Source organism: Scyliorhinus torazame, chromosome 12 (genome assembly GCF_047496885.1).
Source record: "Scyliorhinus torazame isolate Kashiwa2021f chromosome 12, sScyTor2.1, whole genome shotgun sequence".
Taxonomy (NCBI): domain Eukaryota; kingdom Metazoa; phylum Chordata; class Chondrichthyes; order Carcharhiniformes; family Scyliorhinidae; genus Scyliorhinus; species Scyliorhinus torazame.
In genome coordinates, this window is record NC_092718.1 from 205,727,390 (window position 1) to 205,746,914 (window position 19,525).

A 19,525-nucleotide genomic window follows, 5' to 3' on the forward strand; every position below is an offset into this window, starting at 1 on the left:
ATTCTTGGGCATCACAAATGGTTATTGATGGGACATTGTCATGAATTAAGGAAGGGAAAATTGGCCAAGATTTATGATCTAGTGATTCCTGCCAGAAGGTGCATGTGTTTGGATGTTGGGTGAATGTGTGATTTTGCTTCCCTCCCCTGACTGGCTGAATATTTTGCCGACACTCTCCGCTAAGCTCCCATATAATGGAGGATCATTTGGGTGTCATTCAAAGAACAGCCACTGCCTTGCCATTGCTATCTTTCGCTCAGGTAAACATAAAATGTCTCACGGAAAGGAGAGCAGAGAGTCCGAGCACATTCCTCACACAACCAAAGTCACCGAGAGCAGATTATCTGGTTATTAATCGTTTGGTGTTTGCAGGATTTTGCTGTTGTGTTTATCATGCTTGTCCAAATGACAACAGCGATTACACTTCAAAAGATAAGTGACTGGTTGCAGAACGCTTTCTGACTTTACAAATCAGTTAGCAGCTTCAAAAGAAGTTAAAAATAGGGTGTTTTTTTGAAAAAAAATAGTTTTCTGTTTCGAATCCATGACCTAACTTGACTGGCTTGTGTGACAGGATGGGACAAGGCCCGCTGATGCAAAGTTTGACTGTTTGGTGGGTGCTATGATTGGTTTGTTCCTTGCAAATAAGACAAGGTGCATTTTATTTATTTTAATTTGACTTTTGGCAAGTGTTACTGGAATTTCTGAATCAGTCTAATTACTTCTGGCCTTTTGCTGTCCTACATTTTACCACAAAAGATGAGAGAGCTTGCTTTGATGAAGACATAATGCAATCATTCTCTTCAGCTTCTAAATTGTGGTCAAACCTGTGCAAGCATTTTGTTTCTGGCACTGGAATTTGGATTTTTTTTTTTCTCTTCCCAGTTATAAATACAAGGGCCAGTGTTTTGATCATTTAGCTCTATCGATAGACTACGGGCGGCACGGTGGTTAGCACTCACAGCGGCAGGGACCCGGGTTCAATTCCGACCTCGGGTGGCTGTGTGGAGTTTGCACTTTCTCCCCGTATCAGCGTGGGTTTCCCGCAAGTGCTTCGGTTTCCTCCCACAGTCCAATATGCAGGTTAGGTGGGATTGGCCCTGCTAAATTGCTTCTTAGGGTGGGATTGCAGGAAAAGGGTGCGAGTTTTGGCCTTGGGTGTAGGGTGGTGTTTCGATGGGTCGGTGCAGACTCGCTAGGCCCAATGCCCTCCTCCTGCACGGTTGGGATTCTATGATTCTACAAATTCATCTAGTGGGCAATGGTAGGGGTGTAATAGGAGGCCGCATCCCTGGCTGAGGGGCAGGGGAAATAATCGGTGAGGATTCGCACACTTGTCCTCTATCTAACGATCTCTGCTGCAAGTGTGTATGCATGGAAGTTAAATGGAGGCAAAGTACGGTTTAGTTGTATTATTTCCAAATTACCCCACATTCTACTCCTATTCGCTCTCCTGGCTTGCTGGCGGCACGGTAGTAGTACAGTGGCCAGCACTGTTGCTTCACAGCGCCAGGGTCCCAGGTTCGATTCCAGGCTTGGGTCACTGTCTGTGCGGAGTCTGCACGTTCTCCCCGTGTCTGCGTGGGTTTCCTCCGGGTGCTCCGGTTTCCTCACACAAGTCGCGAAAGACGTGCTTGTTAGGTGAATTGGACATTCTGAATTCTCCTTCAGTGTACCCGAACAGGCGTTGGAGTGTGGCAACTAGGGGCTTTTCACAGTAACTTCATTGCAGTGTTAATGTAAGCTTACTTGTGACAATGAAGATTATTATTACATTATTATGTATCGGAGGGTGATTGAACACATCATGGTGTGAGGTATTAGATAAAACCTCATTTTTAAACAAAAACACATTGATACTTTGATCCCACACTGAAAATGTTGTGTGTTTGCGGTTGGGAGTAGCGATCTGGGGTGTTTCCTGACACACTGGCCTTGTGATTCGGGAAGCGTTTCATTGTGGTACCTCTGAAAATTGTGCTTATCATTGCTGTGGCTGCATTGATTGTGGGATGGAATGGTATAGGCAGTGGAGGGTGCTGGGGAGAGGGACTAGATTTGATCTTTACTGGGGACGTGAGGAGCAGTCAGGACATGAACAGTGTAAATAAAAAATGAGACAGCTCGAGACAGTGGGAATGAAGTGATAGTTGCGTGCTGAGATGCAGAGTGATTTTTTTTTAAATTAAGTCAGAGTTCCTTTATGATAGTGTCAGCTTCCATCATGCAGAATGAGTACACAGAGATGATGCAGAAGTTGGCGATCAATAATAGCATCAAAAATGATTAGAATAATAAGCAGAAAACTTAATTGCACTTAATGAAATTGTGCCTTGGATTATATTAAAGGACTGTGGCTGGTTGAAATACTCCACCTCCAGCCTCTTCCTATAATTAAGCTGCTGGCCTTTGATTAGAACTGAAGCGGGGAACCAGTGCTGTGATTGGTTATATTCAGGCTTGATCCGAGGATGGGGTGAGACCACGTTTTGTACCATAGAATCCCTACAGTGCAGAAGGAAGCCATTCAGCCCATCGTGTCTGCACCAAACCTCTGAAAATGCACTCTACCGAGACCAACACCTTCGCCCTATCCCGGAACCCTGGAAAAAACAAGCCAGCCCCCTAGTGTTCAATGGCAACAAACCCTATGAATTGATGGACCTCTCCTTTTCCCCCTCCCCCTCCCCCCTTCACTCAAATTTCACCTTCTCCAGGGTCATGAATTCCAGTAGCGCCCCCTCCCCCCCCAAAGTCCCACCACACCGAGGCACAGGGCAGAGAAGCTGAGCTCCACCCCAACAGGACCCGCCTCCGAGCAATCAGCGAGGCGAAGGCTACGACATCTGCCCCCTCACCTGCCTGCAGCTTGGGCCAGTCCGACACCCCGAAAATGGCCTCTAGGGGACCCGGTTCCAGGTCCACATTTAACACTCCTGAGATGATGTTAAAAACTTGCCTCCAATACCTTCCCAGCTTCGGGCAGGAGCAAAACAGATGTACATGGTTTGCGGGGCCCTTTCCACACTGCTCACAGACAACCTCCACCTCTTCAAAGAGCCGGCTCATCCTTGCTTTTGTGAGGTGCACCCTCTACACGACTTTCAATTGTTTCAGCCCCAACCTCGCACATGATGCTGAGGCATTCACCGTTCGTAGCACCTCACACCACAGACCTTCTTCCATCATCTCCCCCAACTCTTCTTCCCACTTGGCCTTAATCCCTTTCATGGAAACCCTGTCCTCCTCAAAAATCTTCCCGTAAATCGCCGACAGCGCTCCCTTCTCCAACCGACCTGCCGAAAGTACCTCCTCCAACAACGAGTGGGGGCGCTATTGGGAAGCTCGGGAACTCCTTTCTTACAAAGTCTCAGACTTGCAGGTACCTAAACCCTTCCTCTTGTGCCAATCTGTACTACTCCTCCAACCTCGCAAAATGCCACCTTGGTGACCACCTTGTCCACATCCTTAAAAAATGACTTGGGTAAAAAGACGGCAGGCAGGCACTGAAACAAAAACAAAGTGCGGTAGCACCTGGATCGCCAATGACAGAGGGAGGCTGTCCCACCTCGCCAAGTCTGCCTCCACTCACCCCACCAAGCGAGTAAAATTGTACCTGCGGAGCCCCCCCTTTCCCCCAGTCCCACGCCACCTGCACCCCCTAATACCTGAAGTGGTTACCGTCCTGCGAAATGCCAGCCCCCCACTCCTGGCTGGGACACCATAAAATACTCACTCTTCTCTAAATTTAATTTATACCCTGTGAACGACCCGAATCTTTGAAGTATCCCCATTATATTCCCCACCGACGTACTCGGCTCGGAGGTATACAGCAGTAAACCGTCTGCATAAAAGGATACCCTATGTTCCATCCCCCCTCTCACTATCCCCTTTCACAACCCAGAACTCCTTAGAGCAATGGCCAGTGGCTCTATCGCTAATGCAGGGGGAGCACAGGGCACCCCTGCCTAGTACCCCAGTGCAGAGCAAAGTACCCCAACTCATGTTATTCGTGCAGACACTTGCCGTTGGTTCCTTATAGAGTGGCTGTACCCATGCCGTAAACCTCGGCCCAATCCCAAATCTTTCTCGGACTGCCATCAAGTATCCCCACTCTACCTGGTCGAACGCCTTCTCCGCATCTAGCACCACCACCACCTCGGTCTCCTTCCCCTCGGCTGGCGTCATGATCACGTTTGACAACCTTCTAACATTCGAGAACAGCTGCCTTCCCTTCACAAACTCTGTCTGATCTTCTCCTATCACCTTCGTGAGGCACCCTCCAGCCATGTCACCAGCACCTTCGCCAGTATCTTGGCATCCACATTCAGTAAGGATATGGGCCTATATGACCCACACACTGTCGGGTCCTTGTCTTTTTTAACAGCAGGGAAATTAAAGCCTGTCCCAATGTTTGTGGTAATACCCCCCCTACCTGTCGCCTCCTCAAACATCCCCACATCAGCGGCGCCAATTTGTCTTTGAACTTCTTGTAATATTCCACTGGGGAACCCATCCAGCCTTGCCTGCTTTCCCCGATTACCTCCTTTATTTCCTGTTCCTCCACCGGCCCCTCCAACCCAGCCCTATCCTCCTCCCCCAACCCTGGGTACTCCAACCCGTCCAGGAACTCCCTCATCCCTCGCTCCTCTCACGCTGGCTCCACCCTGTACAGCTTCTCATAAAACTCTTCAAAAACTTTATTAATCTGCTCCGGAGCCACCACCAATTTCCCCGCTCTATCCCGCACCTAGACTATCTCCCTCGCCGCCACCTCCGCCCGGAGCAGACCAGCCCAACAAAAGCCCCACCTTCTCCCCATATTTCTAAACTGCTCCCCTCACCTGCCTCAGTTAGCGCACCGCTTTCCCCGTAGACAGCCGGTCAAACCTATCCTTCCTCCTGTCCAGAAGAGTCTGCATCTCCTGTCCACCTCCAACATTTCCTCTACCAACTTTTGGCACTCCTCCCTCTCTTTATCCAACTTTGCCTTAAACGGGATCACCTCTCTCCTCACTACTGCCTTCAGGGCCTCCCACACCACCGCCTGCGACACTCCCCAGTATAATTAAACCCAACATATTCCTCAATCACCTTCCCGATCTTATCACCGAAACTCCGGTCTCCCAACAACCCCGCATCCATTCTCCACCCCTGCCTCTGGGCTGCTGCCCTCTCCAGGACCACATCCACCCAGTACGGTGCATGGTCAGAGATCTCTATCGCAGAATACTCCGAACCCTTGACTCCAGCCAGTAATGTCTTCCTTACTACAAAAGAGTCTATCCTCGAATACACTTTGTGCACCGGGGAAAATAACGAATACTCCCACTCTTGCGGGTGCAAAAACCTCCACGGGTCCCCTCCTCCCATCTCTCATAAGCCCAGTCAGTGCCTTTGCATTCCCCCCCCCAACCACACACACACACAGGGTAAGCGAGCGCATTACGATTTGTCCATCCTCCGCTCTTGCACCATATTCCAATCCCCTCCCACTGTTAGTTTGTGTGTGTCCAAGTCGGAGATGGCCCCCAGCACCCTCTTTGCAAACCCTGCTTCGTCCCAGTTGGGTCCAAAGACACTCGTGTGCCACCAACCTCCCCTCCAACACCCCGTTACAATCACATACCTGCCCCCTTGGTCCGCTACCACCACCTTCATCTGGAACCTCACCCTCTTGCCCACCAACACCACTACGCCCCAAGCCCTACTATAGAACCCAGAGTGGAATACCTGACTTGCTCAACCCTTCCTGAGCCTCACCTGGTCCTTCACCCTCAGGTGGGTCTCCTGAAGCATCGCTACATCGGCTTTTAAGCTTTTTGGATGCGCAAATGCCCTTGACCTCTTCACCCGTCCTCCCCCAACCCCCTCATGTTCCACATTACTATTCTGACCGGGGGTCTTCTCCCCCCCCCCCCCCCCCCCCCCCCCAATAATCTGCCCCATCCACTTCTTCTTAAAAACACCTCTCCCAGTACTGATCCCAACCCCCTACCTTTCACACCTCCCAGGCCAATCGAAACCTGTTCGACCAGGCTCCAATGTCGTCATCCCCTGCCCACCACACATTTGTGGAAATGTTTCTGCGCAGTTTTGAAACGAGGACTCCTCGGGTGTGTGGTGAATGTGATAACCGCTACACCGCAGCTACGTTGCAGAGACAGTGAGAGATAACGGGGTAAGTCTTCTGGCCCTGCTCGCCGCGGGAATCGGCGCGGGCGGGCAGGAAGATTTTCCCGGACCATTTAAATTGCCCTTTGACCTCGGCCGGGAATTTCTGGTCTTGGGACGGATGCAACCGGGAAATCCCGCCCGCGAACACGTTTGATCTTTGCTGATTGATTTGTGATAACAAGGTTTGGCTTTTCACATCAGTCAGTAATTCCTGAGGCCTTTGTGATTACAGTCTGTCCTTCTGCAACATCTAAAGAATTCCATGTTTTGATTTTCCCCCCCCCCATTATATATATATATTGGCTCACTGGCTTTCCACATCCTTTGACTTTTACTGATAAGGCATATCTCGATAATCGTGTTACTTTCCTCTTTTACCTGGCAGCATCTTCAAAGGCCTGTCATCAGGGTGCCATTATTGCAGAGGCTCCCTTGCAGGAAAGGTTTAAAACCACTGCACTAGTGAAGGGGGAAGGGAGGTGAAAGGTTTTTTTTTGTGAAATGCAAAGGAGTGAATTCACTTTTGAATGAATGCAGAAGAATAATAAAAGTGGGCTGTGTGTTTCTTGCATTCCGTGAAAGGGAGGATTGCAACCCAGAAGGCCAATTTCTCGATTTGGCCTTCCACAGCACTTTCTGCTAAAATTAACAACAGGAGAGATTCCTCCTGCTTATTTCTTTCTTTCTCACACTCTCTCTCTCTCTCGCGTTCTTTCTCTCTCTCAGCCACTGGGTAAATGTAATCTTGTTAACCCTGCCCTTCAGATTGTCTTCAGTTTACTGGTGAAGCGGTCAGTTTTAATTGTACCCAGTAGACTGACCCATGCTCAGATCAGCTGCTGTAGACGCCTTCTTTCATTCTGTTAAGGATATCTTGATTTGATTAAAGGTCGTATTTTTTTTAATGGTGCGTGGAGGTGGGGTGGGGGGTGGGGGAGAGATGGGCGCTGTTTCTTGGCTAGACCATGAAACAGCTTGCTGACCTGTTTGCAGGTTAGTGTGAACCTGCTGTTGCTGACCATATTAAGGAGTACTTTCAGTGTCTGGGAAGTTCTGGTCATTGGGTTGTGAATAGACAACTTCAATGGGTAATAATTCCTACGATGCGCATTACAAAATGTGTCCTCCATCAAATAATTTATTTTTCAAGAAGAACTTGGGTTTGCTCGTGAAAAGAAACTAGTGTTGACCAGCAAAGGAAGGAACTATATTGTAATCTGGTAGTTATTTGATTTGTGTGCTCCCTGGCATTAACACTTATTCAACATTGTGCCACAAACAGTTGGTTTCACATGACACATTCAGGTGATCCGGTTCCTTGTTAGCGACACCAAAGGTTAGTTGCTGAACAGCTAAAACACAGAGGGGAACAGGTGGGAGTGACTCTTTCCCCAAAGCTTATCATTCTTTCCTCCTTAGTTAAGAGGGAGCGACTGGCTGTAACCACCAACGTCCCTGCCCTCAACCCCGCTTGCAATGTCATGAAGATGGAAACTTAAATTGTGAAATGTGAGGAATTAAGTGCTTCGCACTAGTCCATAGTGCAATTGCACTGTCACTATGGTCCTATGATGCCTCCTTTGTTAATGAAAGTCTCTCCATTTTATAAACACTGCTCACTTACTTTTTAATTTTTCCCCCCCCAATTATGGGGCAATTTAGCGTGGCCAATCCACCTACCCTGCACATCTTTGGGTTGTGGGGGTGAGACCCACGCAGGCACGGGGAGAATGTGCAAATCACAACATGGACAGTGACCCGGGACAGGGATTGAACCCAGGTCCTCGGCACTGTGAGGCAGCAGTGCTAACCACTGTGCCACCGTGCTGCCCAAATGCTTTTGACTCACTAAGTGAAGGAAGAATCTGGAGCCAGTCTTTTGAGTAACGTAGGTTTATTCACAAAACCCAGAGAACAGAGACACAAACTCTCTTTCTCCAGTTAGTAACAGCTGTTCTCACTTACAACTGAAGCATGCACGCCATTATAACAGGATTGCAACATTAACGCTCAGCTCAGTTGGTACCTCTGTCACCTAACGCTCAGATGTAATCTTTTTTTTTCTTTTTAAAATAAATTTAGTGTACCCAATTCATTTCTTCCAATTACGGGGCAATTTAGCATGGCCAATCCACCTACCCTGCACATCTTTGGGTTGTGGGGGTGAAACCCACGCAAACACGGGGCAAATGTGCAAACTCCACACGTTCTGTGACCCAGAGCCAGGATCGAATCTGGGACCTCGGAGCCGTGAGGCAGCAGTGCTAACCACTGCGCCGCCGTGCTGTCCGAAGTTCAGATGTAATCTAGGCTGATGGGCCAGCGCCGTTCTGACGGGTGGCTGCAGTGTTATCTTTAAGATGAGAAGCTAAAGGGGTGTCCTACAGAAACATTGGTTCATGGAAACATTAAATGTCGTGGAGTTGATATTCTTGATGGATGAGACCAATGGGTTGGATGTCCTCTTTCAGCCGACACACTCACGATTTGTTGCTTATTCCTTCTGGCATAAGCCGCCTCTTACCATCTTTATCATTTTTCGTCCCCCCCCAGACTTTAAAAAGGAAAGAGAAGGAATACGAGCATGAAATGGAGCGCCTCGCAAGAGAGAAAATCGTCACCCAGCAACGTTTAGCAGATCTGAAGAACGAACTGAGCCAATGGATGGACATTCTTGAAGTGGATCGCATCCTCCGCCAAACCGTGCAACCGGAGGACGACCAGGCTTCTACCTCAACCGCATCCGGTAAGTGTTAGAATCAAAGAATAATATGGCACAGAGGAAGGCCATTCAGCCCATCACCTCTGTGTTGGGATTGCAAAGCAGTTGAAAGAAAGTTTGCCTCCTTTCCCAAGTAGCTTGACTGAGTAATGTGATCATCACCAGCCCTGTTGCCAGAATGGCTCCGACATTATAGGTCCAATTCTCCAAATATTCTTCCTGATTGTAGGAGCCAAGAATTTACCTGCCGACAGGAACCAGGCTGCTTTGGGCAGCCAAGTAGCAGCAGAAGTTAGGAACTTCTTCCTAGGAAAAAGAAAAGTAACCAATCGGTTCATTTTTTTGGAAATTTTAGAGTACCCAATTAATTTTTTCCAATTAAGGGGCAATTTTGCGTGGACAATCCACCTACCCTGCACATTTTTGGGTTGTGGGGTCGAAACCCATGCAAACACGGGGAGAATGTGCAAACTCCACACGGACAGTGACGGGATCGAACCTGGGACCTCGGCGCCGTGAGGCTGCAGTGCTAACCACTGCGCCACCGTGCTGCCCCCAATCAGTTCCGTTTTAACAAAATACTTTCACTTACTGTATGGAAGATGAGGGGCGGGATCCTCCGACCCCCCCCCTGCCGGGTCGGAGAATCACCGGGGGGGCGGCGTGAATCCCGCCCTGCCGCTCCGATGCCGGCTGCCGTATTCTCCGGCGCTGGTTTTCAGGCAGGGGCGGGGTTTAGGCCACGCCGGTTGGGGGCAGTTGGCAGCGCCGATATGCCCACCGATATGCGGACGGGCCTGTACCGTGGTGGCACTCCTTCCTTCCGCGCCGGCCTCTTTAGGACTCCGGAGCGCGGAGAAGAACCCCCCTGCGCATGCGCAGGAACACGCCAACCGGTCTGCGCATGCGCGGAACCACGCCGGCGGTTCTGCGCATGCGCCAACTCGCGCCGGCCCTTCGCCGCTGATGGGCTCGGCGCCAACCCCTCCGCCGCCGGCCGGGCCCCCGGAAGTGCGGAGGATTCCGCATTTCCGGTTGGCCCGACGCCGGAGTGGTTCGCACCGTTCTTGGCGTCGGGCCATCCCGACAATTGCGGGAGAATCCCGCCCGAGATAACCGTATGCAGGGTTAGATACTTTACACTGCTCCCTAAACTGTGATCCAGCCACCTCTGCATACCTCATGGCCTTGGTTTCCAATGACATTCCCATCCTGTTTGATGTTTCCTGAGTTCCATGCTTGAACAGACCATAAACGGAAGGCAAGTGGCAGGTGGAGCAGCAAAAGAGTATTGAGGGCCACAGTTGAAGGGGAGACCGATCACTGGTGGCTCCTGTACATTGATTGCTGGGAGATGGAGATACGCATGGTCTCTTGTAACTATTGCCCCAAAACTGAAAATTGCAGGGGGAATTAGTTGCGAATCCGGTTTTCCAATACGTGACCTGATGCATTGATTAGATTTGTGCCCTCGTGACTTTATAAAAAAAAAAATTAAAAAAAAATTTGAGCCAGTTATTCTTTTCCAATTTAGGGACTAAATCTACCTACTCTGCACATCTTTGGGTTGTGGGGGTGAGACGCACACAGACACGAGGAGAATGTGCAAACTCCACACGGACAGTGACCCAGGGCCGGGATCGAACCCGGGTCCTTGGCGCCGTGAGGCAGCGGTGCTAACCACTGCGCCACCGTGCTGCCCCTAACGAGGATCAAAGATTATTTGATTTTTTTTTCAAAAAAAACTCCAGGGTGGATCTTCGAAATATCGTGAAGGGACGGCGGGGGGAGGGTAAACATGAGTGGAAAATTCAGGGGGAGGTGTGGAAAGACAAACGGCCTGGTTCTGTAAATGTAGCACAGCAGGTTTGCTCCTACTTAATGGCATGTTGTGCCTTTTGTGGAAATTGTCATGACAACCGGCTTGGATGAATTGGAAACAACAGAAGATTTGTAAATGAGTTTTCTGAAAGGTTATTAATATATTGTGGTGCAGTTGTGCTCTGCTTGTAGCGTCGAAAAAGATTTTCACTCCCATTAAAATTAAAAGCAAGGCCCTGAGATTTGTTTAAGTATTGCCTATTTTATTACATAAACTAATTGTGCTCTGTCTGTCTCTTTTCAACAGAGTGTCTCCCTGTTCATTGTAAAATCTTGAATTATTATTCCTCAAGTTTTAATTAATGGGTCATTGTATTGGATATTTTGCCACCTCCTCTCCTTAAAGCTTCTAACTCAGGGTGACGGGGCCTGGTTTCCACAGGCAATTTGGTCAACAGGATACCACCGAATGCTCCACTCTCTTCAATACTGATCCAATTCCAGTCGAAAGAACAACAACTCTTAGGGCGGCACGGTGGCCCAGTGGTTAGCACTGCTGCTTATGGCGCTGAGGACCCAGGTTCGAATCCCAGCTCTGGGACACTGTCATAGAACATAGAAAAATACAGCACAGAATAGGCCCTTCAGCCCACGATGTTGTGCCGAACCTTTGTCCTAGATTAATCATAGATTATCATAGAATTTACAGTGCAGAAGGAGGCCATTCGGCCCATTGAGTCTGCACCGGCTCTTGGAAAGAGCACCCCTACCCAAAGTCAACACCTCCACCCAACACTAAGGGCAATTTATCATGGCCAATCCACCTGACCTGCACATCTTTGGACTGTGGGAGGAAACCGGAGCACCCGTGTCCGTGTGGAGTTTGTACATTCTCCCCGTGTCTGTGTGGGTTTAACCCCCACAACCCAAAGATGTGCAGGTTAGGTGGATTGGCCACGCTAAATTGCCCCTTAATTGGAAAAAAACATTGGGTACTCGAAATTTATAAAAAGAAAGAACAACCCGGGGTGAGAAAAATGGCAATAAGCTTAAATCCATGTCCTCTGGTTACTGCCTGATCTATAACTGGAAAGAAAAATATCATTTGCTCTATCAAAATCCCCAATCATGATTTTGAATGCATCTGTCAAATATCCTTTTATCATGATTTTGAATGCATCTGTCAAATATCCTTTTAAATCTCCTCTGGTCTGAGGAAAACAATTCTGCTTTTCTGGTCTCTCCACGCAACTGGAGTCTTACATTCATAGCTGCTTCTGGTCCAGCGATAAGAGCTGGCAGTCCCCTTTAATTCTTTCCCCCCCCCCCCCCCCCCCCCCCCCCCCCCCACCACCTCCACCTCATCTGCCCTCCTTGCATTTAGATCTCTGACTGGTTAGCTGTTTTGAGTTGGCATCCTGCATTCGCAAAGTCTTGGATTAGAGAGGTGGAAACGGCTGCTGTTTCTGATCGCGACTCACTTAACTATTACTCAAAAGGTGCATGCCAGGGGATAGGATAGCATTGGCCAGGGCCATGGTGCGCCGCATGCGGTATGGCATAGTTTCAAGACGCTCATTGTGGGCCTATGGCCTCTCGCCTGAGGAATGATCACTTGTCTGAGGCCCCAGCCAATGACTGGCGCACTCCAGCAATGACCAAAGCCTTCAGGACAGAACGGTTGAAAATTGGAGTAGTGATGGATGAAAACGAGCATTACACCTGATGGAAATGTACCACATTAACCATTTGTCCCTTTTTTTTACTTTTCATTTCAGAAGGTGAAGACAATATCGATGATGATATTGAAGACATGAGACCCATAAACACTCTACCACCAACGCCTCACCGCTCGCACCATGAGCTGCTTAAGGCCGTTTCTTCTCCTGCTATCACTCACCAGTCATCGTTGCTGCCTCAACATTTGTCTGTCCAACAGAAGCCGTCTCAACCCCAGGCACTAGGGCAAATCCAGCCCCAGGCTTTAATTCCGTCACAGACGGTAGTGCCAGCTCAGACTCACATTGTGACGGCATCGGCGCTACAGCCAACGGTTATTGCCCACGCTGCACCTGCTTCCCACGCGTCCGTGATTCACACGGCCGTCAATCATGTGATTCAAGCTTCGCCAGGAAAACACATTGCTCATATTGCACCCGCGACCTCCAGCTCGGTCCAGCTGACCACCGCCGCTCAACCTATTGGCCACATCACTGTGCACCCAGCCACCTTAAGCCATATGGCGCACCTTGGTCAACAGCTGCCCGCTATCTATCCGCAGCCAATGACGGTGAACCAGCCAGTCATGAGCCACCTCACGCACACCATCACCCACCAGCAAGTAAACGGCACCGCCCCTGTTGGCCAACAGGCCGTTGTGACAAAGCAAGCGGTGGGCCCGCAAGTCGTGCACCAGCAGATAGTGGGCCAGACGGTCCTGAACCCTGTCACTATGGTGACCATGCCATCGTTCCCTGTGAGCACTTTGAAGCTGGCCTAAAACTTGAGGGACTCCGAGCCCCGAGAGCGCAGTCATTTTAAAAGACCGGTTTTCCTTGGTTCTCCAATACATTCCTGGCAGCGAGTCACAGGCAAGGGAAGGAGGAGGTGGCTTCGGAAGGCGCCAAGCAGAGAGGATTGGCAGAGTTTGAAAGTAAAAAACATCCAACATGTCACCAAGCTGGCAGTGGGAAAGGAATACACACTGCAGAAAACAAACTGTTACTCCGAGCAGTTTGGAATGACAACTGTCCTTACTGACCTGTGCGTGTGCGTGTTTGTGCGTGTGTGTGCGTGTTTTGTAATTGGTGAGTTTAAAAAGGTGTTAGCAAGGCTTTAATTTTATTTTTTCCTCCCTCCCCTGGCCCTTGCATTGCTCCAGGAAGTAATGTCTGGGTGGATGTCACCGTGTTCGGACAGAGGGTTTTTAAAAGCAAAAGAGCGAAGTCTTGCACACGAAGAGCTCGGTGGAGTTGAGCTTCACCGGATCATGTTGACATAACCAAGAAAAATTAACAAAGACGAGACGTTAATCGTGCCCCCGCGTTTGCGTGCGTGTATGTGAACTGAAACGCAACTGTCTGCTGGACCAGGCCAGGGAGCACTGCAGGAGGCCCAAGACAGAACCAACGTGTCTGCCCCCAGCTTGTCGACCGTTGTTTTTTTAAGTTTATTTTGTGAGGACCAATATGAAGGGGGGGGGAAATGAACTAATTGTTGTGGTCTTTATTTTAAGTGCACCTTTTGGATAGGTCGTTAATTGGCTGCAGCAACAACAAAAAGGCCTACACATGTTCTAGCAGTCCCGGCTAAGGTGAATAGATGTTAGCTGGGGGAGGGGAGGAGAGGAGAACTTAACGATGTGCTGCAGTCCTGTTTGTAGCTGTGTCTGTTGGACTGAGTGGCTTTCTGAGCTTAAAGTAAGTTTAAATGTATGAATTGTCTAAGACTGACATTACTGTGTGTGCTATAAAGGCAGTGTCTGTCATATGGGGACCTTTTTTTTTTTAAAAAGAGGAAATTTTGCAATAAAATTTTCTGCTTTCTTTGATTTAGGCTCAGAATGGGTCTGATTGATAAACCATATAAATGGATCTGATTGATAAACGATGAGGTTCAGGCTGAGGTTGCACCCTCACCAGAAGCTCCTTTTGAAGATTCTGCCTTGATGAAGTCTCCCATGCTTGAGTATCATAGGGTGTACGTTGTACAGTTAAAGAAAAATTCTATAACGCAGCTGGAGCAGTTTATAATGAAGCTTCCATTATCTACCTTACTCAAACAGCAAAGTGTACCCCTTACTTTTTTTTCATGAAATACAAATAATGTCTCAGGTATTTTCAGTGTGGTTCCAATCATGAGTTTCTTGGATTAGTTTTTAAAAAAAAAATTATGGTGAGACTATTCGGAAATGTTGCACCGTACTCTTAATCTAGTCTAAAAATGCGACATAAAAGTTTAAAGTTGGAACTGGCTTCCTTGAACATTCTTCAAGGAACCTGAATCATGAGCCGAGTGTATTCCATTAGATCCATGTTGCTGAGGTCAGTTGTAAATTCTTGAAATGGGATCATGATATTGCTGAGTAAAGTTCCAGTTGAAGGGTTAGTACTGTGACTGCCTTGATACTTCTGCTTTTCAAACACTAACTCTGGCCCAGTTGCTGGTGTCCGGCTGCATCCCTGTGAGTGGAGCGTCACGTACGAGATTCTTCAATTCCACCTTTGAGCACAGCATTTGTTCCAGTCAGCCACTGACTAGTTAGAAAGTAAGAGTGGAATTCTAAACTTACGGTGACGGTTATTGTCGTCTCACAGTTCCACTCTTAGCTTGCTTGAAATGGTGATTTTTAATATTATGTGTACCTGTCTTTTAATTCCAGGGCGCCTCTATTCACATTAACAACACTTGATTTGTGAAAAATGTTTTTCAAGATTTAATACCTTTAATATTAACCACAGGCTAATAACTTAAGTGGTATGTTACAAAGTGGTGATGCAGTAAGGGGTTCAAATTAAGTTATGCGCCAGGGCGAGAAACCTAGCGGCTTGTCTGTGTTCTCTGAACCTCTTTCTGTGGCAGTGCATTGTAATATATAAAAGCTGTATTGTTTTCCTGTATCACCCAGTTAAATTAAAAGTACTTATTTCTGCTTACTCATGTGCGCAGTATTTTAGATCATGTGATCTTAAGTGTTCTACTCCAGCAAGTGTTCAGTTCAGATAGCTCCATTTATTTTTCTGCAAGCCTTCCTCCCTTTTAGTTCTCTTCCCGCACCCCCCTCACCCCAACACACCCTTTGATGCACATAACACCCCGCGGTTGGCTATTCAACTGTGAAGGAATCACAGCCCAGCCTAAATCTTCCCTCGGCTTAATGACCACCCACTTTCGGAGTCTCTGGACTGCAATCAGGAGAGGGAATCCTGGCTGTTTCCTTTCCTCTCTTTTTGTCTCCCTAGTCCAGACGTCTCGATACAGTGTAGTTCCTAAACCTGGGATCTTCTGTAGTCTGACAGCTCTTTACCCGACCAGGGATTGTACTAACCCACTCAACCTTTGGTAGAGCTAACCATCATTTTTTTTATTTTTTTTTTTTGAATCAATAATTAAGTGCTGAAATTTATGCAGACGCTAATCTCTCTACGTGTTGGTGAACTTTTCTTTACCACGATGCAATTGTCCTTGAGTGACAACCCACTGAAATAATCCATGTATTACATTATCGTCATGAGGCATTTGGCCCCGATTCCTGGGAATGGACTTGGTGCAGTGCCCGCTGGCTGTTACCTGTGTTTGATGGGTTTGCCACTGTTTTCCAACTATTTCTGTAAGAAAATGCAGAGATATTTATGAATTTCTCAATTGATCACCTGCCCTTGAGATTCTACCTGTGGCTGGTTGTGAGGGACGCAGTCTGATAGAACAGTTAAATGTAATGATATATATTTTTGACTGTTTAATACAAGGACATAACAGAGACAAAACTTGTGGCTAAGTGTGAAATGAGCTGTTTCCATTTATCATTTTACCAAATCAGGACTTCTTGGTGCTCTTCCTGTTCATGTGTCCTGTGCTTAAATTCTCCATATTTGGTAAGTTGTGTATGTGATATAAATTTATTATTGTATGTCCATGTCGTTAATGTTCAAAGGCACTTGTGTGGTTAGCTCTCTGCAGGTTTCCAGGGCATTAAAGATTAACCCTTCAGGGACTGAAGTTCTATTATTATTTTCAGGGCTGTTAATATTTCCAACCCTCCCTTTCAATTGATTTTTAAAAAAAATCTGCCCAAACTTGATAGATCTCAGCCACAGACTGCACTGGGGGAGGGCCGAGAATGCACTAGAGCCTCCATCCAGAAACTCATATTGTAGTTTGTGTGCACGCATAGGATCCAATTCAGCTTTGATTGTTCCGTGGCCTAACATGCCATTGATCCTTGCCATGTAGACACTCTCACATGAGGAAGGACTCCTTGACCAAGGTACTGAAGGGCCCCCAAATCTAATCCAACAACACATGGCACCTGCTGAGAGAGGAGATCAAGATTGGAGAGAGTGAAAGAATTGAATTTTACAAAACGCAAACATTAAGAATTCCAAATGACGCAGCAAATTCCAATCGGCTGGTCAAGATCGCCTCAAATTGACATTTTTTAGTGAAATTACAGATACTTGCTTCACATATGATCACGTTACACTTCTTGACCTCAAAAAGAAAGTTAATAGAAGCCAATGGGCATCTATCTTCACCCGATCACCTGAGGGACAAATGGAACGTTTGAGTCCGAATTGTCCTGATTGCAATGGGGGGGGGAAAATCCAATGAAAAATGTATTCTCTTGCAGAGACACCTAAATTAAAACAAACGATTAATTTTGGCAATTAATTAAAGGAGGGTAGTGAGGAGACTGTTGAATAACAGCTTCATCCCAAAATTGTGAATTGGGCTGGAGCTATAAAACTTATGGTGAGGTGTAAAATGAGTCCTTATTTCCACCTATTGATCACTTTACCAACATGGTGCTTTCCCCATTCATGTGACCTGTGCCTACGTTCTCTATATTTGGGTAAGTGGCTTACATCCTTTATAGAGAAAGAGAATGCACTTAATGTCCAGCAAACAAGAAACACTAGCTGCTTCTATTTTGCACTAAGAAGCAGATCGGTGGCACCAGCTCCCGATCTGCTGCAGCCTGCAAGTAAAATGACTAAGAATGGTGGCCAGGACGACCGCCTTGTTTGAAACCAGGCAGCAGCTGGCTATGATCGGGCAGATTTCACACTGTTATGAAAGCAGCTTCTACCTGTGCCGGGTTTCTCTGATTCGCAGACCGTCGAGCGTGGGTCACTGGGGTTGCAAGTCCATCCCATACCAGGCTAACCAAAAATTAAAAAAAAATAAAATAAAAAAAATCTTGACTGGAACTGCATCTGAATTGAAAGAAAGCAGATTAATTTTCCCCATTAGAGAGACATTACTTTTTTTTTAATTATTAATGTTTATGGTGAATGCCTTCACTGTGCAAACAAGCCTTTGTTTAAAATATTGCGGGGAAAATTGTTTAAAAAAAATCTTTTCTGTGAAGATTTTTGAAGTGTTTGAATGGATCAGGTGTGTGAAAAATGATCAGTGGATTTTTGTATATAATGTATTTTTACTATTTAGCTGTAATATAATGGCTTTCATTCAAAAAATTTCAGTATCAATGTGTATAATATTCTCATATCCATCTATCAAGCAAGATGCACTTGCTTCAGATACTATTAAAAATAAATAAAGATACACCTGCACTGACCTTTCCATCTGTTTGTCTGCTTTAATCTTTCCATGGTGATGCACCTCCGAATCTGTGTTCAAGATTGGACTTTTGATTTTTTTTTTTCCTCCACCTTCCCTGTTTTCAGTTTTCCCTCATCCTTACCAGTACACTAACTTGCTGGGCTGGAGAGGAAAATTGTTCTGGTCGCTAAATCTAGCGACATTACAGCACAGTACAGGCCCTTCGGCCCTCGATGTTGTGAGGGAGATGGCAGCACGGTAGCACAAGTGATTAGCTTCACAGCGCCAGGGTCCCAGGTTCGATTCCCCGCTGGGTCACTGTCTGTGCGGAGTCTGCACTTTCTCCCCGTGTCTGCGTGGGTTTCCTCCGGGTGCTCCGGTTTCCTCCCACAGTCCAAAGACATACAGGTTAGGTGGATTGGCCATGATAAATTGCCCTTAGTGACCAAAAAAGGTTGGAGGGATTATTGGGTTACGGAGATACGGCTTAAGTGGGTCGGTGCAGACTCGATGGGCCGAATGGCCTCCTTCTGCACTGTAGGTTCTATGTTCTATGGCGGAGATGAGCGTGGGTAGAGATGCCAGAGGAAATCGTCAGAACTGCATTTTTAGCAACACCAACTATATTGTCTTTGACACGGTAAAGCACACAAAATTTGACACCAAGGCACACAAGGGCAATATTAGCAATGTTCCCATTAAAATTTAACTGCTGTGCATGGGCCTGGTATTTCTTTTTGTGTGTGTGTGTGTGTGTGTGGTCCCTTTAAAAAATTTTGCACTGCTGTGCACATATGTTCTTTATTCCAGAGGAAGGTTTTCCCAGTACCTGTCACTTTGCTGCATGAACTGCGCAGCTTAACAGAAACGTTGGATATAAGGGCAGATAAGATGGGTTTTAAGGAACATCTTTATAGGAGGAACGTGAGGTGGAGAAATTTAGGGCGGAAATTCAAGATCTAGACGCACGCTGCTGCTGGACCCCATTTGACTTTATGGTGTAACATATTCCACGGACTGTGGCAAACTTTATATGCCAGGTGGGCTGACTGGAAATTTAGCATGCTTGCTTCACATTGGCTGATCTTTCTGTTCTTTGAACATGATCGAGGCAAAATTGAGAGGCTTGCAAAGCTGCCACAATGGCTTCACGGGACATCCTGGTGGGTATTTCTGGTGCATACAGCTTTTGGCGTTGCAATGTCTGCCCCACGGTAACCAGAACCTATGGTTGGGAGCCTTAACTATTGAACGCAAGTCTATTTCCGTGACACTTGCGTGACTCGTTCCCATTTTTAACGCCCAACACATGTCTGTCGATCACTGCCCACAAAATCACTTTGGTTTAAAACACTTGACAGTTGGGTGAGAAAATAGCCTTTCATCTTGAGTATTAGCAGTGAAACAATATCCTAACCACTTGTATAAACATGGAAGTATATTTTAATTGTAGCCTATTTTTGCTGGCATTATATTCATCATAATCTCACCACCAAGTTTAAGACTTTGTCTCCATCAGTT

At 47.1% G+C, this 19,525-nt stretch overlaps 1 protein-coding gene across 1 annotated transcript in view; it reads left to right on the plus strand.

Moving 5' to 3' along the window:
* Positions 1-18,020, plus strand: part of mnta (MAX network transcriptional repressor a) — a 149,463-nt gene extending 131,443 nt beyond the window's left edge. Inside the window, exons 5-6 of the mRNA XM_072469758.1 lie at positions 8,731-8,923; positions 12,499-18,020. Coding sequence (XP_072325859.1) covers positions 8,731-8,923; positions 12,499-13,220 — 915 coding nt within the window. The 3' untranslated portion in view covers positions 13,221-18,020. The remainder of the gene's footprint in view (positions 1-8,730; positions 8,924-12,498) is intronic.
* Positions 18,021-19,525: the final 1,505 nt, after the last annotated feature.